Source organism: Calidris pugnax, unplaced genomic scaffold, assembly GCF_001431845.1.
Source record: "Calidris pugnax isolate Ruff unplaced genomic scaffold, ASM143184v1 scaffold56, whole genome shotgun sequence".
NCBI classification, from domain to species: domain Eukaryota; kingdom Metazoa; phylum Chordata; class Aves; order Charadriiformes; family Scolopacidae; genus Calidris; species Calidris pugnax.
The window spans coordinates 9,761,718-9,788,375 of record NW_015090839.1 but is presented as its reverse complement, the minus strand read 5'-3'; the positions used below and the strand labels follow the sequence as shown (position 1 = coordinate 9,788,375).

Sequence of the window (26,658 nt, the reverse complement as noted above, 5' to 3'; positions counted from 1 at the left end):
AATCTGGCCAATCCATTAGTGACACATTTCTACTTGTCAAAATGGCCAGACACTGGTTAGTTTTGGCAACATGTACTTTTCTGGAATAACAACAAATGTATGTCAGAGGTCCTTTTTATGTTGTGCATCTTTACAAATATTTCTCATTTATCTCTTTTTATGTTGTGTACACAGCAATGAAGAGAAAAAGTACCAATTCAAATCCTAACCTAGAGATATTGTTTGTCCTATTCTGCTCTAAATACAAGGGGTTAAAGTGGATAAACTGAATTCACTGTACCTTCACTTTATAAAGTTAATCAGAAAATGTCTTTTCTGTTTATGAAGCATTTCAAATATTGTGTGCAAATGTAAATGTGCATGAAGGAAAGACGATGAATTAGGTTTTTTAAGAATGGCTACAGTGTGTGTGTGTGGTGCCCTGGATTACCCTCAAAGTGTGCAGATGACCATTACCAAAGGAAGTGAAAGGAACAGCATGTTCACCAGCCGCAGAGCCAGGAATAACAGAAGCCACACGTTCAACAACAGCCATATGACTACAGGCAGGCCCTGACCGGGCACTTCCCATTCAGGATTAACATAATGTTTATACGAAGCAGAAAAATGTACCTCGCTTACCCAAAGCTACATATTTCTCTAAGAAATACGTGCCCCTAAAATAAGAAGCAGCACCTCTGGCCTCTTGACTAACAGACGGGTGAGCCTTCAGACTAGAAGTGATTTCAGGATTTGAAAGGATCAAAGTCATCATCTGTTTCCAGAAAGGTCGCCCTGGGTTTCATCCCAAAGATCAGCATCCCTGGTTCTCAGTGTAAAAAAGAGATGTTGTGACTGGCAGTTTGCTCCTGTGCACAATGACATTGCTGCCCAAAGGGAAACAGAAGAGCCAATGGGCAGCAGATGGAAGTGGGACCCAATCCTTGTCTTTATTAACCATTTAACAGTCCTCAATGTTTGCACGTAGAAAAACTTCTCAAAATGCTAATAAAAATATACCTCGGGGCTAACCAAAGTCCTCATGATATCCCAAGCTAAGCATCCAAGAATGAATCTAAAGTCATTAAACACTTCTGAAATAATTGTTATCATTTTATATGTGTTTTTAAAAATTGTATGTGAAGTAAACTTAATCTGTTTGCTATTTTCTTTATTGTTTTGTCCCAGGCTTCATTTTTATCACGTCAGTGAAACATGTAATTATTTAAATACAGTAATAGAATCCACATTAACAAACATACTTTAAATTTTATCTTAATAGTCTCTTCAGAGACCATTGTAAGAACCAGCCCTCGGGTTACTCTGGAGAGCACACAACAGGATGGGGCAGAGGTGAGCTCAGCACTGATCACCAGTGAGAGGTGGCTGATCCTCCACCCCTTCGTTGGGAAAGCCCTGTGGCAAGAAGAAAGACCCACATCTGGTCCCTCCCCACAGAACCCAGTAGTTACTGTATAAAAGAAACTGCTAATCTAAAACTTATAAACTGCAGGTAGATGAGGGTCTGCTGCCCACCAGCTACTGTTTGCTAGCAGTTGTGCTTGAACTCTTAAAAGGAGCGACCTACATGCAGATACCTGTCTTCCTTAGCGCTCCAGCTACTGGGCTGGTTCACTGGAGGATGGTCCTGCCCTGCTTCTGGCCATGGTTAGAAGACCACTGCAGAAGAGCCTTCCTGGAGAGGACTCTGGGCCATGCATTGCCAGGTGAGGTGCCCCAGTGGGGCTTGGCCAGCTGTGGTGGTTGGTCTGGAGCCTGTCCGTGTGGTGAGCACTCCCTGCCTCCCAAAGAAGGAGGTGATGTAGTTCCCAGGCTGCAGTAACCCCTGGCTGGGAATCAGGCAGGTGATGGGGGCCAAAGGGCTGCCAAGGAGCATTCAACAGTGGGACAGGAACAGTGGCAGAGCTCCAGTGCTCCAGCTCTGCTGCTGCTTAATACTGTATATATGTATGCGGGTATGTACAAACACATAAACAAGCATTTCTCCTGCCAGGTAGCGTGGCAAGGCTGTAGCTGCCCAGCTCAAAGAGTATCACAAAGTCCAGTGTTAGGCAGTCATTGCTTTAGGCGCTGCTTCCACTATTCATTAGCTTTTATTAATTTATGTGTTTTCATTTATACTGTGTTTTTCCTAAGTGGGTATGTTTCTGATTGATTTAATAACAAGCCAGTAACTTGGGAACAAAACAAAAAATAATGTTTCATTAAAGGCCTAGCTAAGGTGATGGTGTGAATTACAAATCGAGTCCCAGGGTGTCAGATAAAGGGCTGTGCCCACATGCACTGTAACATTTGCCGCATCCCCCCCAAGGGCCCTTCAAATTGTCTGTCTCTTCAAGGCACCAAACAGCCTTGCTGCCGGTGGCTGCCCAGAGCCAGGCACAAGGTGCTCCACCAGCCTGGCACCAGTTTGCTGGTCTCATATATTGGCATTCCTGGGAACACCTTAATGCCCTTCCCAAGACAGCATAGTTTCAAATCAAAGAATGCAAGCACAGATCAGTACCTCTTAAACATAAAACTGAAGGTGATGTGCGAAAAGTCAATTAAAAACGGTTTGGAGAATGAGTTAAGTAGCTTTTGGGAAGAAAGTGTATAGAAAAGCATCGAAGGGAATACAGGGACAAGTCAGGAACACAAAAACCCAGAAGATGAAGGGAATTGGAGAGAAGAAAAATGTCAAGAGGAGGGGAAGGAGGACTGCAATGAGGGTGGGTGAGAGCATTTTCCCAGTGAGTGAACTGCAAGGCGTGGGGCGCTCACCAAGTGGTATGTAAGGCTGAAAGTTTAATTAGTACTTTCTTCTATCCTTTCTGATCTTTGCACAAAGCCTTTCTTCACACAAAGGACAGAGAGGTTTCTGTGGGGCTGCATGGTTATGGCAGCCAGTGTCCCTCGGTTCAGGCATTTCCCGTATTTCCCGGGATAAATGGGATACCTCTCCCTGTCCCTCCTGCCTTTCCCTCGGCGCCGGGGGAAGACGTCGTCGGGACATTTCAGGGCGGCGAAACGCATTAACCCCTATGAAAGCCGTTTCTCTGGAGCCCAATTTGCCCCCGCCACCAGATACGATGCGACACAAGCCCAGGACAAGCCAACACCCGTTCCCCCCGTGCCCCCCCGCCCCGGGCTGGACTCGAGCTCCGCGTTTCTGCCGGCCTCCTTCAGGGGGGAGGAGGAGAGGGGCGCGGAAGGACGAGGCAGCGAGGACCCCTCGGCCCCTTCCCTCCCCGGGCCGCGGTGGGGGCCAGGGCATCGGGGCGGGTTTACCGGCATTGGCTTCAAGATAACGGGGCTTCGCCAGTGCTAGCCGCAGGGCAAGCATCTTCTCTAACACACCGTTTGGCTTCCCAGAATTTTTTCTTTAGAAAAATAATAAAAATAATTAATAATGAAGCACCCCCCTTCACTCTTAACTGCCGCAGCTCCAATAAAACCATGAACCGAGAGCTGTAACAGAAAGTGTGAACCGTTTCTGAGAAGCAGCGAGTCCCCGCTGCTCCTGGGGGAGACACCTCAGGGACTGAGTTTTTAGCGGCCACCGCCGGCTCCTGATTTAATCACCGAAGGCGAAAGAGGATCGACCCACTCGGGTGAACCTCTGGTAGAGGAGGGAGCCTGATGGCGATGCCAAGGCGATCGGTAAAGCCTTGGCAAGCTCTCGGGATCCGGAGAAGGTGAGAGAGACGCCAGCAGAAGTTCCTGACATCTGCACCAACTGCCCTGAATAATTTGCACTTGAGATGCTCCCGTAGAAGACCAAGACACGAGGGAAGCATCGCCACCTCTATCCTGTGTGGGATGCCCAAAAATGTGTTTCTGAGATGATCAAAGCTGGGGGGGAAGGAAGGAGGGGGGCTGGGGCTCGTGTTCTCGCCGCTCCTGCGCTGGGCTTGAATTAAGCGCCGAAAAAAAGAAAAAGAAAAAAAAAAACAAACGAGTAACTCACCCGGTCACGGTTCCTATTTTGCTCTATGGGCGGCATATCTCTGAACGGACGGCAGAGTTCTCAAATACATTTATCCTCAATTATACGAAGACGTATTTCACAATGCGCATTTATACATTTTTATATATTTTTATACGACAGGTTATAAAAAGAAAAAAGCCCGAGAGCGGGTTGCGTTGATCAGCTGCCTCCCAAAAGACGGCTGCTGCCGTGCCCGCTCCCTCCCGGAGCTGACAGCAGCGCCTGCACCTAATTTTCTGCCCCGGTAAATCCGCTAACAAGTTAATTCCTATGAATTCTAGAAGTTTATTTATATTTGAAAGTTTATTTCTGGGAACAGTCGTCCCAGTAGAAGTTAACCAGCGGATGCCGGCAGCCATCAAAGAACACGATTTTAAGACATTCGTTGAAATAAACGCACTCCTGCCTCTCTTCCCACCCAGTCAGAAGTAATCGGATCGTTTCACACTCCTGCCACCTAATACTTTACGCTACATATGCATGTATGCATTGAGCTACGAAAATGAAGCAGGCTGTGAAATGGTCGGTTTTGTTTCGTTGTTTTGGTTTGCTTTTGTTTCTTTGTTGTTTGTTTGGTTTTTTTTGTTTTTTTTTTTTTCTTGGGGGGGTTGTTTTTGTTCTTTCTTCAATTTAAGCAAAGTTTTGTTAAGTGAAAGGTAGGTACCTGTAATACTTACGCTAACATTTTAGACCAAATGCAAACGATACAATAATGCCCGCTAGGGTATTTCCATCCCTTCGAAAGATGAAATTAGGCTTAAATTCCCCGGTTCCCTCTTTTCGCAGGGCCCGGCGGGAGGAGTTAACGCCCCGGCACCGCTGCGGCTCCGCCGGGGCGGGGGTGCACGGCCCCGGGGGACCTGCCGCCCGGCCCCCGCTGCGCTCCCGGCGCCGGCACGGAGCAGGGGCGGGCAGGGAAGGAGCCGGGGGAGCGCTCCTGACAGCTTTGCCCCCTGGTTCATTTTCGAGGAAGGGACAGATGTTGTGGCCAAGTACCTGGTAGCTCACTCGCATTTCTTAAGATATCTGGGATAAAGATATCTGAAATAATGTATTCGATAATAATAATACTAGATATAAATATATCTGAAATATCGTATTCAAAACCCGTAGGCGGAAGGGAAACAGAGGGGTGTGCGGGCAGATCTGGAAAGAAAAATGGCAAAGGAGGCACGGGAAGACCCCTGTGCCCGCGCTGCCTGTCCGGGATGGGTGCGGGACCGGGGAGGGACCCCGTTGCTTTGGGGAGCCGTTCCCGCAGGAGCCGGGTGGCGGGAGCGGGCGGGGGAGCGGCGGGGGCGGGGGCCGAGACAAGGACCAGCACCTGCCGGGCCTCGCCCGGTGATGGGGCCGCCCAGCCCCTGCCCGCGCCCTCCTTCGCTCCCGCCCGCCCCAGTGCCCATGCGCCCGGGAGAGGTTTAAAGCGGGCGCGGCTGCCACCGGCCGGGCAGCTCCGCGGAGGGGCTGGGACAGCGCGGAGCGGACGGCGGCCCGCGGTGGGGGCGGCTGGGCTGCCTTGTGCTGCGCTGCTCTCCTCTCCTCTCCTCGCCTCTGTTCTCGGCTTCCCCCGGGCTGCGGGGCTCCCTGCCGCCATGTGGGTCGCCCCCCTTCTCCTCGGTGGGTACCGCGGGGCGCGGCTGGGAGGCAGCCGGCGGGGCGGGCGCGGAGCGTCGCCCCGACCCCGCTCCCTGTCTGTTCGCAGGCGCCTTCCTGCTCTCCGGCCCCGTGCGAGGGAGCGACGGCTCGGGTGAGTTGGCCGCCCTCCCCCCTTCGCCTCCCCGCCGGGGGGTTCTCCCTCGGACCGTCTCTGCCGGTCCCTCCCCGGCCCGGGGGTCGCGGGTACCGGCTCGGCGCGTCCCCGCCGGAGGGGGCCGGGCTGGGGGGAGCCGCTGCGCCGGGGCCGGGCTGGCAGCGCTGCCCTGGGGCCGTGTCCGGCCGCTGGGGAGGTGACCCCCGGGGAGGCTGCAGAAGGGCTCAGAGGATGCCTGGGAACGCTGCCAAACGGGGGTGAAACTCCCTCCTGGCACAGGTTGAAAAAAAGCAGTGGTGACAAGTGTCCCCGTCCAGGGGAGTGCTGGTAGCAGGAGTGAGTGGGGTGTGTTTGTGTGTTACAAAGGCACTCGAGCAGTGCTTGGCAATTTGAGGACCTACGACATGTTTCTGACCCTGGAATCGATTAAAAACTCTCTAAACCTGCCCTGCCGTTGCTTTGACCTGGAAAGCAAAAGAAGGTACCGTTGCCTAGCAGGGCAGGAGCTGCCCATTGCTCCATGCCCTGTTGGATGGCATCCCTGCCGCTGGAGAGCAGGCTCTCCTGGAGCCAGAGTCAATCCACGGGAACCAGGAGCCACAAGAAACAGTTAAAGAAACAATTAGCCCAAAGGACGCAAGCGGTTTGTCTGCCCCTTCCAGCGGAGCCTCTCCCCAAGGGAGGGCAGGAGCCTCCAGAAGGATGCACTTCCAGAAGCAGGCCTGGCCCACAGAAGGTGAGTGACCTCAAGCTTTTCTGAATGGTTCTTCAGGATTTCACTGGCATTAGAAAGCAGGATTTACTGCTCGCTTTGTGTTCAATCAAGCATTTGGAAAATTATTTTATGCTAAACTGATGATAGCTGTATGTCACAGAAGTGCTAGGGCTAAAAAAAAAAGAGGAAAAAAATGCCCAGTAAAAGAAAACCTACTTGAACCACCACTCCTTTCCTCCTTACTCTACAGATGCATTACAGATGAAGTGCCAACAGTCTGTCAGGAAACAAGTGAAACAATTTCTGTAATGCTTCCTGCCAGGGTTGAAGAAGAAACCTCTGTAATCTGAAGGTATCTGGAACAAACTAAAATAACATTAAGGGAATATTGGCGAAATGGAGTACTGCTACCAGGATGTGGTTGTAGTATAAAATGTGAGCTGTTGCTGTAGGTTATTGTCTCTCACCATTATTCTGAGCCTAAATTCAGCAGCATTTGGTTATTGAACTAGAAGTTTGCAGGAACTTCTTATGAAAGTGCTTAAATTCTGTTCAAAGTAATGAAAGAACATTAGTTTCCTCAAAAATTTACTGTATTTAGGCTCGTAACTACTCAGGGAGATTTTAAAGGATCTTTTATCTTTTCTTATACTCCCCCTGAAATGCATATAAATACTACCGAGTTCAACAGTTCTGGTTACCATACATGAGACTGCATGGGTGGGTGAACATTGGCATGGGATGGGAAGCGACCTTAAGCTCATCAGAAAAGTGCAAGTCTCAGATTGAAATGAACGATACAGCCCTGACCAGATTTTTTCAAAAATCCCATTGCCCTTGTCCAGATTAGGATGTGTATTTAAGATTACATGAATTAGTATGCAGTCTGTGAACATGTTTTCCAAAATATAAACAGGTATGTTTCACTAGTATCTTTTTTTTCTAGTATGGGTTAAGGTTTGTGGGACTATTCTTTGAATAAGATATCAAAAGTAAAAGAACTCTAAAAGTTTGAATGCTCAAGATGAAAAATTACTTCAAATCTTCCTGTTTTGCCAAGAAACAGTACTAAAAGGAATAAGAAGCATAATAAGGATGTACTTCTCTATTTTTTTTTGTAATAATATACATAGGGTTTTTTTTTCCTTTAAATAAACGAAGTCTGCTTTCCCAAAGCAATGCATAGAAATTTCAAGATTAGAAAAGTTCAGATTTTGCTGTGGATTTTATTTTTCTAGTGTTTTTTAAATTAGTGACTTCTGTCAAAAACTGTGGGAACTTTTATGGGTGGGCATAAACAGCTACTCAGGGCAAATCAGAGTACGTGGAATGATGCACCAAAAAGATGGAAACTCATGAAATGACTGAAAATACTGGTTTTGGGTGGATGTTTTAGGACAGAAGTGAGCCTTGCTTTCTGTTTTCTTTTTTAGGTCAACAGTGACGGAAGACTTTCATCTCTACCTTTAAATATGACTTAAATCAGGAAGAAATACAGTTTCTTCTCTTTGTACTATGTTTTTATGGTGTACCCTGGTGTAGTGTGTTTCTGTGAGACTTGAAGAGTGTGTGTCTTAACAGAATGGGATGATGGTTAATGCAGTGATTCCTCCAAGGACATCAAGCCTTCCAGCTGCTGTTTGATTCTGATGGTCTTACTGGTTGTCATTTGGTGGATATTAGTTGATTATTGCCCAGCAATTGGCTAACATGTTTGTAGAAGTTTCATGGAAGGATCAGGGGACTCGAAGAGCAGAGCAAGTTAACTTCTTTTGGCATAACACCAATAATGTAGCACTTTAACAAAGAAAATATGTTTCTAGGTATAAGCATGGTGATTCTGTTGAGTGTCTCAGACTTCTTAAGTAAAAACTTGATGATGGCCACCTGAGAAGCAACTTCTAAGAAAAACAAAAGGGTGGAGTTCTATGTGAAAAATGCATGTGCCTCAGCTAAATGAATAACTTCTGTCTCTCTGGGTCAATCTGACAGTCCTTTGCACAATAATGATGTAAACTTCATTGCAATGAATTTATATGTGTGTTCTAGATGTTACTGTATTACTGGAGCAAGGAGATGGGTACTTTTTTCTTTTTCTAAACACTGACCTCAATAGGATTTATTGCAGAGACTGAGGGAAACACTGTTGTTGTCAACCTGCTTTGTGAATGCCACTGGAGAGAAGGTTCAGAGTTTCCCAAGTGATTCACAGATGTCTTATGGCTGGACGTTACTGTGGGGACCTCAGAGTCATTTAATTTCTCCCTTGGAGAGTGCTATCCGTTCTTGTGTTCCAGCAGCCACTGAAACTCCTTCCCCTTGCTCCTCTGTCTGGCGTAAACTTAGAGATGTGAATTGCTTGTGCTTTTCCCTCCCTGTAATATTCCTTGGATCTTATTTTAATGTTATTTTAGTGTTGTTTTCTCTTATTTTAATTACTTAAATTTTTAAGCTTTTCTCCCTGTTTCCTGCCATTTTTTTCCCATAAATAAAGCGTGTTCTTCCATTTCATAGCTGCGCACTTGTAAGCTCCAAAAATATCTGTACAGATGCACTGGAGCATAAGATGAGACTATGTAATTTCAAATTTAAACATTGTTTTAAACCTGGAAATTGTAGAAAGATTAAAAACTAACAAACAAAAAACCACAACAAAAACAACTACCCTTATGATTTTTCATGTCACACATTCTTGTTTTTTCTTTAGCTTCCACTGCTATCACATGCTTTACAAGAGGACTTGATCTTAGAAAGGAGACGGAAGATGTTCTTTGCCCAGCAAACTGTCCTCTCTGGCAATTTTATGTCTTTGGGGATGGAGTTTATGCCTCTCTTTCCAGTGTCTGTGGAGCTGCCATACACAGGTAAGTCAGATGATTGCTAATCAATGTGTTAAGCAAGGTTATATAGTCTTATCATGCTTTTAAATTTTAACCTTTTGATGCCATCATAATAAAGATATTTCTTGAGTTTGGGACACAGACTAACTCAATGAGAATGTTATTAGGAGAAGAGATAGCAACGGAGAAAAGAACTTGCTAACCAGCCAGCCATTACCTGAGTTGTGTTAGGTGTTTCTGAAAACAGCTTTCTTGGTGTTCTCTCAAAGGGCAGAGTAGCAGACTTATGCTGGAAGGGAACGTAGGTGTCACTGCTAGACACAGAAGGATACAGCCAGTGTAAATGGTAACTAATTGGAGAATGAAAGCAGACCTACTTCCTTACTCGCTTTTACAGGATTTTCCTGAAATTGGTTTAAGCTCCTAAGCAAAAACACCCACCCATGATTTGGGTGACTGGTCCATAAAGACTATTACTCTTAATCAGTGTTATGGGGTCTTGTCACAGTATTTCTTTTCTGACAGTTGTTTGAACAGTGTTAGTCTACTGACTGGTCTAATTAAGAAATAATTACCTAGCTTAATTCATTCCTGTATCAAATAAGAAACTAAAGACTAAAAAATATCCAGATAACCCATGTTAAGTAGATGTCATTAGAACAGCAATAACCATTCCACAGGGGAGGAAAATCAGTTGGCAGAAATCTTATTGAGGTAATCTGATTTCTTTTTTTTTTTTTTAGGAAAGACAAACATTTAATTACTAATTACTCACTTGCAAGGTAAATAGGAAATGTTAAGCAAAACCAGCTGGAGACAGTGAGATGCATATTTCAGATGCCTGTGGAAGCCAGACTGATTCCTGACTGTCAGTTTACAGGGAGTTTCAGACTTTGATTTTGATACTTTGAGAAACCTTGTGATTATAAAAGGAGGATTCTTAGCTTCATCTATTAACTGGCTGTACAACATGATACTTGTTCACTTAAGACCTTCTCACAACATGCTTACTACCACAAAGTAGACTTGAAACTCTGTAAGGTGGTATGGCTCTTAAGATAGGACTGGCGTTTCAGCAACAGAAATTTGCATTAGACATGAAGAAAAGTCTATCAAGAACAGTGCAGTTTCCAGCAGCAGATAGACATCCAGCTGTCTAGAATAGCTAGGTAATTATAATTGATCCTATTTCTAAGTAAAAGACTACAGACTAGATCACCCTGCCCAAATTTTTCCTAATTTCTGAAAATTCTATAATTAAATATTATGAATCCATTTAAAAGTAAGACTTCCTCATGCATACAATCTAAATTACTTGGGTTTCAAGAAGTACTCTTGACACAAATCATTATATTGAGGTATAATACTGTATTACGGAGAACTTTTTAATGTCCTGTTCCTACGAAGGAGATTTCATTAGCATTTGTGGATTACAACGTAAGTTATCCAGGATTCCTTCAAGCATCACTGACCTTCTTAAAACTAGTTTTACTTAGCTTTTAGGTACATTCATGTTAACATATACATACACTACAGTTGAAACGAGAAATCATACCACCTTATTATATTTGTATATCCCAGATAAGACTACTGCTGCCCTTGCAGAAAGGTTGAAGCTATTCCTAAAAGCTTAACTAAAACAAAAGAAAGGGAGAAATGCTTTCTATGTTTTCTTATTCCCAAGCAAGAGAAGCTTTTTCAGAATATACTGATGTGTTGCTGAACTCTGCCATCAGAGTAGTTTTTTTTAAAAAGCACCCTAAAATTTTACAGAGAAATAAATTACTAAAGATAAAGGAGGAAAATAAAAGGGATATTGAGTTAACATGCATTGCTTGATAGTTTAAATGTCATAAAATATGTACTAAGCATTTTAAATAATATTTAGGGGGCCCTCGTTACTATCCAGAAACTTATTTAAAATCAAAATGTCAATTAAAATCCTGTAACTTTTAACAAGACTTCCAAAATTCAGGGTATTTTTACAGTGTTTAACTCCAAAGTAAACTAAAACTAACTTTTTTTACATTTTTAAATTTAAGGAGTGGTTTTGAATAGAAATTCTGTCTGGAATTTCTCAAGTGCTGTGAAGGAGACTAAGAGCTAAGGTACTATGGGGCAGCTAGAAAGAACTTGGGAGGTATTGTGGGGATCTGTGTGTATTTGTTTTTAAAGTTTAAGAGTTAGTTTCAAAGATAACTATATGTCTCTGTATTTTGTTGTTAGAACAGACCTCCTTTTGATCCTTCTGTGGAAAGAATGAATGCCTTCATTCAGTGTGCTTTAAGTGTCTTCATGAGTGTTTAAAAAGAAAAAAGTTAAATTTCGGTTTTTCACTTTTCCTAGTTTATCTATATAGAAAGAGTTTATGACAGTATCTGGATCAAATGTCTTCTGTTTGTTTTTTGGGTTTTGTTTTGGTTTTTTTTTTAAAAAGCTTGTACAGGAAAACTGAAATTTCTTCCTGTTGTATTTTTTAAGACAATGCTTGTATTTAGTGATGTAGCCATTTATTTTTAACACTGTTTTCTTAAGTACAGACATCTTTACTTAAAGAGAAAAAAGCTTTTCCTATAAAGATCTTTTTCCAAAGGCACTTAAGACTTGAGTGTTTTGAAATGTTGCGAAAGTTCCAAACCACTTCAACTAGCCAGTGATCTTAAACCTTCAGTGCCAGTGGCAACTGTTTGATGGTTAGAGAAGTCCCACCAAGAAAGCTGGTGGGGCTCGGTTCTCCTGCAGCTGGGAGCAAGCGCTGTACCAGCTGCAGGACAACAGGAAGCCCCATGGGGCTACGCTGCAAGACCTGTTTTACTCCAGATTGTACCTCAGCTAAATCTTGTATTTATTTAAATATTCAGGAGTTAGTAAAAGTAGAATATTAAGTAGTAGAAACACTGAAAATACTGAAAAGTGGAATACTGAAATACTAGAATACTGAAAATGCTGAAAAATGTTCACATGATCTAGACTTTTAAATATAATTTTTAGTTCAACACCAGGAAAATCAACACATTTATAAAAGGAGGTACAAGAAATGGAAGAAGCAAATTTCTTTTCAAGATTTGTGTAGTCTTCCCCTAGGAGAATATAGAACAGACATTTATACACCATTTTGGTCCTCACTGAAGCCTGTACCTTTTAAACTGTGTGTATTATCATTCTCGAGCCCAGAAGCATAGGAGCATGGAAAAATATGAATTTTCCCATAGTTGATGTCAATCTGAATTATACTTCTTGTGAAATGTACACCTCTGTTTGCAAAATTTGCATCCAACAACCTGTCTCCACAGACACTGCAAGAGCAAAGAGGGCCCTAATAGCAATGAAGGGATTAAAATACACCCACCATTCTAATCTGTCTCTTCCAGTAAATATGTACATTAACAATGTTCCAAGTTTTCTAAATATGATAACTGTAGTACAGCAATTTGAAAAAGCAGACTATAGGTGAAAAAGCTTCTATTTAGGAGACCGCCTTTAAGTCGGGGGCTTAGTTCTGCCAGCCTTTCATACTCGGAACAGAATTTGTTATAAGAGAATGTTTTGTTGGTTTTACTGCAACTATTAGCAGTCATACATACTGGTTCTGGTAAAAAATGGATTGATGGAGGAGAGAGGATAACTGTTTAGTTCTCAGCTAATTTCAGTGTAGGCTACAAAATCCAACAATAACAGACAAAAAAAAATTGCTCCTTCTGGCTCTGTGTTGCAATGGCTAAGTGCTATATTGGTGTCAAAGTAACTGCAAAAACATATTGCTAATAGCTAATCCCCATAATTTGCTGTTATCATGATGTAACTAGATACCTGCTTTGACAATTTCAGAAGTTGCTTTCAAATAACTGAAACAATCACATTTAGTTTATGACTGGGTATGCCCTACATCACACTGCACAGTGAGTGCGATAGAGCTCTCTGCTTGAAGAGCTGTGGGGTACCAGCCCTGTGCTCCCCACTGCTGTTGTTACCTTAGAGAAAACACACTCAGACAACTAGCCAGTGTTTCAAGAAGCATCAGTCTTGGGAGCAGTGCTTATAGGTTGGTTGTTTTGTTTTTTTTTTTTTCCCCAACTGAAATTGGTTGTGTGAGCATGGGTCAGTTCCCCCTCTGCGTACCCTCCAGTTTGTGTGCCAGGTCCAAATTGAGGTGATGCCTTAATTCTGTATAAACCAAATAATGTTTATTCCTATGAGTAGTGCCATTACTGTGAGGCAATTATTAATGCAATATAATACTATATACTGCACGTAAAGAATTTAGCAGAATTCAACTATGAATAATTCTGTATACTAAAGATGAATAAGCTTTCTGCCTGATTTAGTTTGTTATACTTGGCTTTTTCTCTCCTTATTTTATGTGTAATTACTCTCAGGGAACAGAATATTTATTTAATATTGTTCTTTTTCTGGGCAGAAGAATAAAAGACTTATTTATCGGGGGAAGAATGGAGAACCTCCTACCAGGCTGACGCTATGCAGGCATGAAGAACTGAGTTAAATCTACCACTGAGTGATTAATTGGATTAATAATCAGAAGGTCAAATGAAGGACTAGGTTCTCAGCTTGTGCAGTTCTGTTTTAGTGCCAATTCCATTAAATGGAGACCTAGCCCAATGTGGTAGTTTTAAAATGCTAAATAGGCATGTAAATTTTTTCATAACTTTCCTAACTAGTCACAGGGTGGAACTATTTAGAATTAAACATGGGAGTCCAAGAACTCAAGTGTAATAAAAGTATATCATGGTATTACCAAGCTGGCCACAAAGTGACCACAAACATGAATGGCCCCTGAGCTGCCCTAGTGTTTGCTAGAGGATTATTGACAGACTGTCTGGCCAGAAGGATTTCTCAGCAGCTGTAGATCCCCTGGGAAACTTTGGTATTGTGCCTCCTGCTGCTGCTGAACCTTCTTTCCTCCCAAAAGCAATAGGGGTGCAGAGGAGACAGAAAGAACACAACCTAGGGAGCCAGAGGGTGCTGGTGTGAAACCCTGGGCAGCGCAGTATTGGTGGTTGAGGGCAATTGGGCAGCAGTAGGAGACTGCAGTTCGGAGAAGGGGAGGATGCTCCTTGGAGCAATGGAGAAAGGCAGGTGATATGGAAGGAGTTTGATGCTGCTGCTGAGGGTAGGAAGGAAAGATGGGAATTCAGGTAATTCAGCTGTCTTGTCTTAACTCCCTGAGGATAACTGTTTTTATCTAAGGACCTGATAGTGAATGCCAGCTGCTATTAGAGCCAGCACTCTGTTAGCAATGGGAATGAGAACTTTTAGGTCAAAATTAAGCCTTGTGCAGGGTGGCGGGCCTTTATCTTTCTTCCTTCTGCTGAAAAAGCAGATAGCTTACCTATAGACATCCAGGATGAGCATAATGATTAGTATAAAAACATACCATGTAAGTTCCAGATCTCAATCAGCTAATATGTATTTCTAAGTCAGCTCAATATGTACTTTTTTTAACAGCTCAGTTGCAGTGCTGCTGCCCTTAGGCTAGGGAACTTTCCTTGGCATAGAACATTTAGTATATGTTTAAATCTATTTCTCTTAACTCTAATGCTGTTATACAAGGGGGAAAACCAATCTTTGCCTATTTCACTGACAATGTTTTGTTATCTCTAGACAATTTTATCTAACTGATCCTTACCTTACACTTAGCACTAAGCCCATTTAAGGGAATATCCATGTGGCTTCATCTCCAACATTTTTAACCAAGTCAAGAGCTTAGAAACATGCTGCAAAAAGTGCTCCCTCCATCAGCCAAATCTGTCACTTGCCTTACAAATTCTAAGAAACAATGGAAAGCGTGCCCTGAGGAAAAAGATTTTCACCAGGTGAAAATCTTGTTTCTTCTTTCTTTTAACAGAAGATCGTATGTCAACTTTCTGCTGCTATGCCTAAGATAACTGACTGCAGTTACCTCTACAAGGGTCATCTCCCATGGCTGGAAGAGTCTCTTTGTGGTCTAGGCATCAGTTGCCCAAGCATCCTAGGCAGGATCCTTGAAAACCACATTCAAAATTCAGCAAAGGCAAACCAGCCCTGTGTTTCTTTTACTGAGAGTGCGGATAAACAGTTCTTACATTTAACTTTGAGGAGGTGCATGAGGCTCTAAAAAGCTTTAATCCTATCTGCTGATTTACCTCAATTCAGGTTTTAAAGTGTGGCTTAGATTAAGCTCCAATATTTTTTTTAAGACCTTCCCCTGTCTTCTGCTGCCCTTGGCCAGTATACTTCCTTCCATGAGCTATTGTGCAGTGAGGTACTGGATTGCTTCCTCATGTATCTGCTTTTTTGTTTAAATTGTGTGCACTTTAGAGTGAAAAATACCATTTAGGTATAAATGATGGTTTGTTATCAAAAGTGAAGCTAGGCAAGAGAACAGACTGACAGCTTTTATATGAAAGTTGCTGTCAAGCATCGCTGGCAGTAGCATGAAACACAGTGAGTAAAGAAGTGAAAGCTGTTCCTGGAAAACTTACAGAGTTCCAGTTTAATCAAAACAGCCAAAGAACAGTGGTGAAAAGCAAAGCAGATTGTAATGACATAAATCATTCTGAGGAAATGCAAAGGCACTTCTTCACTCTTTAAATACCACTGCAGACCTCTACAGGATGAATTTCATTTTTAAAGTAAATACGTAATTGATTGCAGAAAGGAATTTGCCAATCTGATTCAGAATACAAGGGCAGACTGAAAATATGGTTTATTCCACTTCAGCATGTATGAGCATGCACTCTGATAACCTTGCTGGAAGAAACCTCCCAAGTGAAAACTGATGCAATTGTAAAGATGACTTAAACAGCTGTTAATTTACCTACAGAACAAGAGGGCAAGGAAAGAGGAATAACTAATCTAAGATATAGTTCATATTTTATTCACATCTAATATCTGCCCCCATGTGCATTATAAATAGCAAGCTGTTATGTGGAAATAGTGTATTTTCAGAAGGCAGTCTAGATTTATGACCTGTGATGAAATACAGAATCACATGTTTTCAATAAATAGATAAGAAGCAAATAAATTACTCTGGTTGCAGTGGAAAACTTCCAAATTTGATGGAGAGTATCTGGGGGAGAGGGGGAAATCTAGAATGATTACATGGCAATCAAAATGAAAAGACCAATAGACAAAATGGAACCATATTGACAAAAGTGGTCACACTGTGACTAAAATAAGCTGAAATCGTTGCTTCCAGAAATAATTCTTAGGCTGAGCTTTCAGTATGAATGCATTACTGAGTTCTATTCAGTGCTCAAAGTTACAAGTGCAAAACAAAGGAAGGGGGAAGAGATGCTCAGCTCTTCTTGGGAGCTAACTTGGGCATGGATCAGTTATGCTTATGCAAGCCCAAAGTAGCTTATCTAAAATTGCAAGTAGAAACTTAAACTAGGAACTGTTCCACTTAAACACAATATATTCTATTTCTGACACATTTTCTTATCCATTAAGATACTATGGAAGGCTTGAATGCCAAAGAGAACCAGGAACTGGAAAAGAAAATGATGCTTTAATTAGACTGAAATATTCTACATACAGTAATGTGTTATTTTTCCCAAAGATAATTTTGCCTTACTGAATTCAGTGTTCCAAGCTACAAGAATTAAATATATATAATCACAGTTCAATTTAGAAATGCAAATCATGTCTATGAATGAGGAATACATTTTAACAGCAGTAATAAGGACATTTGTGTGGAAGCTGCCTTTGCCACAGATACCCAAAGCTCATATTACCAGAAATATATGCAAGATTTTCTAAACTCCAGCCTTGACTATTCTACTTTCATATTGTTTTAAATCAGATTAGGCTGTGATCTCTTTTCAAGCAGGAAGGCAAACAGATAAGGAAAATAAACATGAAGGTGCACATTGCTGTGTTTAAATAGTCTGGGAATGGTTGGTTGTCTCCCACAGTGTTGTACCTGCCCAAGTACTACAAAGCGTTAAGCTTTTACTCCCTCTTAGAGAAGCTCAACATTGAATTTTGGCCTCTAAAAACTAATAACTGTTATTTCAGTAGCATATAAAAAGGGATCTGAACAGTTCTGATGCTTCTTATTGTCACTTGAGGTTTCCAAATACAACCAACCACAACAGCCTCTCTTCCTGCAAAAACAGTGAAGTCCTCTCTGGGCTGCTTTTAACTCTGAAGTTTCCTAAATGTGTAAATCTGTTGTCCTCCTGGGTATTCACACGATCCTCAGCCCATAAGCACCAGCAAGATTTTCAAACTAGCTATTCCTTCATTTGTCTCTGTCAGTCTCAAAGTCTGATTTGTTGGATCCTGAAATGAACCTCAACAAGGGAAAAATAACAGTGGCCTTCTCTAAAAACTAGACCATGACCTCTAAAAACTTGTCTAGGGTCTGGGTGGTTTAGGTTTGACTCTCTTAGTTTTGGAAAACTTTCTCCACAGATTTTGTTACAAGTTTTCTTGTGGCTTCTGTTTCTGAACTGACCCTTCTTGTAAAACGTTAAGGAGTGTAACAGTCTTATATACTGAGTATGACTTTACAAGATATTTTAATCAATAAGCTTCATGGTATTTGTTCTAATTTTTTTTTAATTGATCCATCATATTAAGGATGCACTGCAGTATGCTTAAACTAATGAACATAGGTATGACTCATTAACTATTACCTACGTATTCCAAATTCTGTCAGTGAAAATTGCAGAGTTGCATTGCATCTACTGTAGATGTACTATTTCCAAGTCTAGACTGAAAAAACCCAGAGTCTTACATGGACTCAGTTATTAACTTGCATTTAAATATTTTACTCATTTCAGATTTCACATTTCACATTTAATGTTTACTACAGATGAGTAAGAAGATTAAGATGGATTAGACTCTGTTCTTATAATTATCAGTAATCTGATGGCTGCTATCAGTAATATCTATCATTTCTGACTTCAGCCTATAGTTGCATAACAAGATATCCTACACACCCATTAGTACTATAAAGAGCAATTCTTCTTCCTGGTTTTCTTAGCTTTGGTCATTCTGTAGTTAAATTTACCGAATTTTGTTTTGGTTGCAAATATTCATGGGCATTCAAATATGTTTTGCTGGAGCTCTTTCCTTTAGGGACTGATACATCCTTGAAACAACTCTCTTGTGCATCAGTCTGACCACTGCCAGAATTTTAGAATTTCCTGACTTTTTTTTTCTAAGTTTGTGCGGTGCTTAGCAGAATAGTTTCTTTTAAAACTCTATTCAGCAATTTACAGCTTGTTTTAGCCTGAACACACCTGCTGTCTATAGGGCACCTTTTTCCGGAGGCTAGTGTCCAGTATACTAATGATGGTGTAACTGCGTTGGTTTTTCTTGTGATTAAAATATCTGATTTGCAACAACTCTCTTCATATCTCAGGGGGGTGATCACCAATGCAGGAGGAGCTGTGCGGGTACAGACTCTCCCAGGACAGGAAAGCTACCCTGCTGTAAATGCCAATGGGATCCAGTCTCAGGTGCTGACTAGATGGGCTTCGTCTTTCTCAGTGACTCGTAGGTGGATCACACTTACTATTTTGCAAACTATATTTGAAATATTAACAGAACTCTAGAAAACTTATTCAATGCTACTGTATGCGTAAACAAATGTGATTGCTGTCTGAAGTGTAGTAACAACAGTTTTCACATTTAACTCATTATTTTATATTAATTTTTCCATATTTTCCTTAAAATACTATTCCAGCTAGCCTGTAGCAGAAGCTGACACGTAAAAATTACACTGTAATTACTCATCAGCTGCTATTGTTTCAAATGCAGAAGGTCAAAGGAGAAGTTTATTACTTGTAAAACAAGGCGTGCGATACTGGATTGCACAAAAGATCTGACTAGGCCCACATCCAAGAGTAGCTAATGACAGATGATGGAGAAACATTATTGGAAATACAGCACTCTTCAAGCACTTGTAATTTCATCTAAATACACTGAAATATAGTAAATTTATTCTTCTGATATTTTAACAGGTATCAAGAACACAGCGCTTGAAGCAGTTGGGCGATCAGTATCAACAGCACGTCCTTCTACAGGTATGAGGTCTCTGCAAGAAGGGAAGCCTCCCGTGACAAGATGTGTTACAGTGCCTGAATACTTGACTAAAATGCTGTGTTTCATAGGGATTGGTTATGTAGGAAAAGAATATATACAATATCTAGTTTAGCAGTAAATCTTTCATCAGCAAAAAGAGGAATCATTTGTAATCGAGAAGATTGATTCTGACCTCAGCAGTGTTCATGTAAATTAAGAAAATTTTGAATGAATTTAGAAAAGTAATACGAATAACAGAAAGGAAGGAAAGAGTTCGTGAGCTCATGTAATATTCATTCCTGTTAAGCGACAGACAAGACAGACAGTGCATTCCTTCTTACAGAACTACTCAACAGCTGAGTGCTGTCAGGATTTACATAGCAGAAACGTAGATGTTATATGAATTTCTCCACAGAAAATGCTGCCAGTAAAAGGCGAGATCAGTTTTCATGAAGGTTAGCAGTATATAAATACTGGCATTGGATGTTTGTGAACAGACAATTTGCTTTACAGCTCAAGTCATGGTTTGCTTCCAAACGTTAATACTGCACGCAGTACAGCAGGATCGCTGACCCCGAAATGGTAGCACTTGGGCTGAAGAGCTACAGCACCCCTCCCAGCTTTCTACAGTTCAGTAAACAGCAAAGCAGGCCTAGAAAGGAAGGTTAAACTGTTTCATTTGAAAAAGAATATTCTCTAAGGAGCAAAGCAGTAGTTGGCACAAGTAATTAAACCAATTGACAGTTCTTACTGCTGGTAGGTTACAATGTAATTCTTGGAGTCTGAGTTTTTTCTGGTTCACTCTTGTTTTTAAATTACCCATACTGTTTCCTTCACTGAAGGTAAAAGACCTAAGAAGCCGCTTGATAAAAAGGCTGGAAACAAAGGTAGGAACCCACAGATTTAACTTTTGCAAAGCAAAATCCTAACGTTAATTTGGTGTTAAGTAAGTAATTATTTTGGATGTTCACAGACTGTAAAGCTGATATTGCATTTCTCATGGATGGAAGCTACAACATAGGCCAACGTAGATTTAATTTGCAGAAAAACTTTGTTGGAAAAGTAGCTGTGATGTTGGGAATTGGAACAGAAGGACCTCACGTTGGAGTTGTACAAGCCAGGTAAGAACAGATCTATACAAAATATAACTAAGCGATAAGAGAAATCAATTAATATATCACTCCCTATTTTGCAGAACAGTGGTCACTCAATAATGGCAGATGAATAGCAAGAGAGAGCAAACTCTTTCCAGCTGTAGTACTGTTTGCTCTGTGCTACACTGAGATGTCCATGTGAAAAAATTGATCATCTTTCTGCCTCTGTGATATTTGATATTTGGATAGAGAGAGCAGCCCCTCTGGCACCAACAGTTTTGTAGCTCATCTTAGTAAAACAGCAGAAAGCACTCTGCAAAGGAGAGATGGCTCTTCAAAAATTGTAGAGAAAGAATTTCCACAAATGGCTATGTACATGTACAAAACAAAAACCTGTTCTTGCCAACCCGTAGGTTACTACAGCGGATTTCCAAGTTGTATATGGTCACTTTTTTATTTTAAGACTATTTATACTACTATGTGTATTCACAGCCTGCAAAGCAGTCTGAAAGCCACTGCCACATCCAACATGTTGGTAAAATGTTTTTTGGAGCCACAGCTCAGTTCGCTAGTGTTCAGCAGCAACAATTTTCCAAGGCTTAACCACTTTGGCTATTGCTTCTGGAATAAAGGAAGCACAAAGAAGCCTTGAACTCTCTTATTCTAAGAAGGTTGAAACATTTGTTAGATTAACACGGGGTTTCTCCATCACTTCTTTCATCATTAAAGTCTGTTCCTCTCCCCTTCCTTTAGACAACTGTAGCACAGATGTCTGCATCTTATTTAATGACGTAGGCTTGCTTTGATAGTCACTAGAAAGAATGACTACGTTCCTGACACAAACCATCTGAATCGCTTTGGATGCTTCTTTTTGTGGTGAATTCCTTCCTGAAAAATCTAGTCTGTCCACTGTGGACATCAAAATCTGGGGGAATTGAGCCTTACTCTTGCTGCCTCGGGTTTAAATACTATAATGTGGGCAACAATTCCTGGAGAAACTGAGTAATCGGTTCAGTACTTTGAACATTCAGCTCTTCATTAGAAATTAATCTTACAAGCAATAACCTTAAGAAGTACCACTTTAACAGTTGTTCTGCCATGAGACTCAGCACTGCAGACCAAGTCTGCTTGGCTCAGGGCATTCCAGGGATTCTGATGAAGGATCAGGCCATTTATTCATAGCAGCAGCTCTTTGACCTGCAGGTGTATTTATTTCTACTCTTTGCATGACAAATTTGTTTTCTACTATAAATCAAAAGTTGTATCTGGAAATTTAGTGTAGCTAAAATCTTTCATTTCTTAAATGGAGTTAGTAGCTAACATACCTTAAAATTTCTCAAATTAAATAACTCAAACTGTTTGCATTTCACAGGAATCTTTTAAAAACAAGGTATTTCTCATACAAATGGTGGAAAACTTGCTAATTTTCAATTACACAAATGCATTTAGTTTAACATCTGGCACATTCTGACATTTTTTTGTGCATCTCTTTCAACCTAATGTTTTTAGCTGCTTGATATGCATAAAAATCAATCTTTTCTTAATTTATGCACCCAGCTAAATAATTCCTCTTGATAAAGATTGTGAAAATTATTAAGTGAGGATCATATTTCTGTTTTAGGAATTAAAAATATAAAGAAGAACGTATATTACTAAGAACAGAATGATTCAAAGTGCATTTTAGCTTGCAAATGCCCTAGCGGTATGAAAAGTGAACTGTTTACTTTATTAATCTGTTTTATATTTCCACAGTGAACATCCAAAAATTGAATTCTATCTGAAAAACTTCACTGCTGCAAAAGAAGTTCTGTTTGCGATAAAGGAACTAGGTTTTAGAGGAGGCAATTCTAATACAGGTGAGTTCATGCCTCCCTGTAAAGAGAAATTCTCTTAGTCAGGTTCAGCCTTTTCCACATCTTCCATTTCATTTCCAGAAGTTTAATTAGAGTAGAAGTGCAAATATTACTTCTCCATTTAAACAGTCATCAACTTTTCACTAGTAACAGAGTGATATCTTTAGAACAAATTCATATCTGAAAGGCTTAGCATTTCATTCTTGTTGAGTTGCTAATTAAAGAGTCACAAGAATCTTGGAATGAGTAGTCAGTGTTTGTAAAGAGATACTTGCCAAATGAGGAAACTGAGCGTTCCAAATATGTTGCATTTCACAAGCTAAATATAAGTAGCTCCTCAACTTTCTTCCTCCCAATTCTTTTGGAAGGCACTAATACACCTACTTCCTGGTATGAAACTAGACCTTTGGGCGAAAAAATGTCAGTGGTTTCTTCCTCAGCTTTATCTGTGGGTCGGTTTTTTTTTTGTGGAGGCGGTTTTGGGGTTTTTTGAAGTGGTTTTGTTTGTTATTAACTTATAGGTTGCTCAAGCTTTGTTATTATCAAATAATAATGTGACACTTTTTTGTTTTTACACTGGGTTAGACCTGTAATCATAACCAAAATCCAGCACAATTTCAATAGGAAACTGGTGTATCAAAATGTAATTGCCTTATTTCTTCATATTCTTTTTTTATTCAAAACTAGGGAAAGCTTTGAAGCACACAGCCCAGAAATTCTTCTCTTTAGAAAATGGAGCACGCAAAGGAATTCCCAAGATCATTGTAGTGTTCCTAGATGGCTGGCCCTCAGATGATATAGAAGAAGCCGGCATAGTGGCCAGAGAATTTGGAGTCAATGTGTTCATTGTATCTGTAGCGAAACCCACAACAGAGGAGCTGGGAATGGTACAAGACATTGGTTTTGTTGACAAAGTAAGAGAATATCATTATACGTTTTTCAGTCATGGGAATGACTCTAGAGAATTTATTTCATGCTAAAATGTTAATGAACTAATTCTTTTACATATATATGTGTGTGTATATATATATATAAATTGAAATATTATCTCAAAAACACTAGTGAAGCTAACCTTGCTTCTAAGTGATTTAAAAAGAGTATCATTAGGAAGCCTAAAGAAACACAGAGTTTTTTCCTGCTGAAGGGGGATACACAAAGGTACTGAAGTGCTGTCACTGTTCTCCCTGTTCAGAGTCTTGGCCAAGTTTTAAGTCCTGGACCTTGTGCTTACATGAAGATTCTTAGAGTAGGAGATTCCCCTATTGTAAATACAGTTACATGTGTCAAAGACAATGAAATGCAGATATGATATCTCCTATCCTGAAATGGCAGACAGGGAGGCATATCTTTCTGTACCTGTTCTTAGGAGGATCATTTACTTATTTTCACTACAAAATGGACAGGAAAGATTGAAAAACTCCATCCTAACAAGTTCACATGCAAGCCGTTCATCTTGGATGAAGAGTTGTGGATATTGCTCTGGAATTGAGTAGGAATTCAAACACAGTTCATCTACTCTCACATGAGCTTTCTAGTCAGTAGGTTTCATTTATTTTCCAGTGAGGAAAACATCTCATTTTTCATAGGGAGGTTTTAGATTTCTAATTTCAGCAGAAATGTCATAGCTCTGGGCCTGAACAGGATGTAGCACTACTGCTCTGCTGCATCCAGGTACAAGTCAGCTTGCTGCTGATCCCAGTGGTATTGCAGGCAGGTTCAACTCCTGCATACTCATAGGCACAGAAAGACCTGCCCTTAGGTGACTGAGGCCTGCCCTCCCCTTCTGCATTTTGATCTTAGCCAAATCAGTGATGACCTCGGAGAGCTGATTTTATATTTAACCTCTTTCTCCATTACCTTGCACTTTACAGTCACCCTATGGGAGCCAAGGGAAAAAGAAATGTTACTTTGAATGAGCTGGAGTTATATATCTACCCAGCTGTATGCCAGTGTTTATTACATTTTACAGATTCTAAAAAATAAATTGCTTACCAAGTTTAAAGGGAAAACACAGAAGGCAAATTTTCAGTGGATAAGCAAAAGTACAGAACTTGCAATCCTTTGGATAGTCAGTAGCCATGATTTAGTTCACTTTCCAAAAATACAGTTATAATTTCCAATTGTTACAATTCTTATGAATAAAGTTAAATTACTTCATATTTCAAGAAGTCAGGGGGTAAGGTTGATTAACTATTGGATAAATTAAGCTACATTACATCTTTCACTGACTCAAACTCCAGATGTTTGTCCTCAATTTTTTTTTTAAATAAATAGCAAAACCCTACCCCAACCACCCCTCACCGTCAGGCTACATTTCTAACCTGCCTTTGAAAGAAAATAATGTAGATCTCTGATTATTCTCCAAAGAGCCTTTGTGTCAGTATTCACCTGTTGCCTTCTTGTTTTCAACAGGCTGTCTGTCGGAACAACGGCTTCTTCTCTTACCAAATGCCCACCTGGTTTGGTACTACCAAATACGTGAAACCTCTTGTCCAAAAGCTGTGTTCGCATGAGCAGATGTTGTGTAGCAAGACCTGCTACAACTCTGTCAACATCGGTTTCTTGATAGATGGTTCCAGCAGCGTTGGAGACAGCAACTTCCGCCTTGTGCTTGAATTCATCAGCAACGTTGCCAAGGCTTTTGAGATCTCTGACATTGGCTCCAAGATCGCGACCGTGCAGTTCACCTACGATCAGCGTACCGAGTTCGGCTTCACAGACTACACCACAAAAGAGAAGGTCCTCTCAGCTATCCGGAACATTCGCTACATGAGCGGTGGTACTGCTACTGGTGATGCCATTTCCTTCACAACCCGGAATGTGTTTGGCCCAGTGAAAGATGGTCCTAACAAAAATTTCCTCGTTGTTTTGACTGATGGTCAGTCTTATGATGATGTTAGAGGACCTGCTGCTGCTGCGCAAAAAGCAGGTAAGTGATATATCTTTAAAAGCAGTGGAAGTTGATTCATCCTATTTCTGCTCTATTGTAAATGTTAAGATTTTAAAGTTTGCAAATACAGCCCCAGTGAGCAAATCAAGTATCATATCTGGTTTAAATTCAGCAAAATGTAAGCCCTAAAGAACTGTTTTCCATTAGGATGAAAAAACCCCTACCAGTGCTATGGAGCTGGGTGTGAGTAGACTCACTCATGGCAGCTTAGTGAGAAACATACACCCACTCTGATTTCCCTGAACAGGAAGTTAGAGCCAACTAGCAAAGCTCCAATCAGTGATGCCATCCAATACAGCGTGACTCCTGCTCTCCATCATCTAGGAAGGAAATAAGCAGTTCCGGCCAAAAAGCTTATTGGGCTGATGGTGCTTGAAAGCACTAAGTGTATGTGAAGGATCCAAATTTATTTTCAAAATAATTTTACACAGTGTTATTTGTGTTTCATGACTGACATTGTACCTGCTACATTCATATGTGTCACTACAAAAACAACTAAGACGCTAGTTCTTATGATACCCCATATTTCCTTCAGGATTTTTTCAGGATCCTTCAGGATCTAATTCCTCATATTTAGTGCCAAAATCTAATCATTTTTGACAGGTACTGAAACACGCTTTTCTGATCTAGATTAATTCATGGATGTGGAAATGGCTGTTTTTCTTGTATCCATAGGCAAAATGGTCTGAACTATTTCTTTTTAATATTGTAGGAATAACGGTCTTCTCTGTTGGCGTTGCCTGGGCACCTCTGGATGATCTGAAAGACATGGCTTCTGAACCAAGAGAATCTCATACTTTCTTCACTAGGGAGTTCACAGGGTTGGAGCAGATGATTCCTGATATTATTAGAGGCATCTGTAAAGATTTTTTGGACTCTAAACAATAAAGCAAAAATCTGCTCTTGGATATTACTATGAAACTAAAAATAATGAAATTGAAATGGCCCCTCTGAAGTACAGGTGTTTTATTCTTACATACTCTATCATAATGCAAGGGAAGAAGAAGGGCTACTTTGTGTTTCCATAGTCAGTCGAGGATTCTTGTGAGCTTGTTAGAAGTTGTTCTTAATACTGGAATGCAGAATTTGGCCAACAGCTATCATTTTCAATACGTTTTCAATACGTTTAAAGCTACGCATATTGTGCACTTAAGGCTATCAGATATCAGCACAGGAAACAATGCAGCTCTGACATTTTTGCTGTCACTTGCTAGATGTCTTCTTACAAGTTAAAAATAATAGCATTTTAAATACATGGTACTATCTTCTATAAGCCTTCTGTAGCTTATGAGTCTGTATCTTTTCAAGATAGCACTTCCAGTGCTTCAGTTGCACAACATCCATTATTGCCAGGCAGTTTAAGAAAAGATATGACAGTTTATAGCTAAACAGCATTTTTTTCTAGTTGAGGTTTTGCTATTGTGAAAGATACTGCAATCTGGTTGGCAAAGTTT

The 26,658-nt window shown here is 40.8% G+C and overlaps 1 protein-coding gene and 1 long non-coding RNA gene across 2 annotated transcripts; both read left to right on the top strand.

Moving 5' to 3' along the window:
• Positions 1-5,438: 5,438 nt before the first annotated feature.
• COCH (cochlin) lies at positions 5,439-26,322 on the top strand. Its single transcript, XM_014941619.1, has 11 exons — positions 5,439-5,587; positions 5,673-5,717; positions 9,143-9,299; positions 18,646-18,779; positions 19,247-19,309; positions 20,150-20,194; positions 20,281-20,428; positions 22,154-22,257; positions 22,942-23,168; positions 24,667-25,183; positions 25,917-26,322. The coding sequence occupies exons 1-11, from the start codon at positions 5,563-5,565 to the stop codon at positions 26,090-26,092; spliced, it is 1,641 nt and encodes a 546-aa protein (XP_014797105.1). The 5' UTR covers positions 5,439-5,562; the 3' UTR covers positions 26,093-26,322.
• On the top strand, positions 5,979-8,951 carry LOC106887856. Its single transcript, XR_001411978.1, has 3 exons — positions 5,979-6,456; positions 6,686-6,787; positions 7,869-8,951. It is a non-coding gene; the product is annotated as an uncharacterized LOC106887856 (long non-coding RNA).
• Positions 26,323-26,658: the final 336 nt, after the last annotated feature.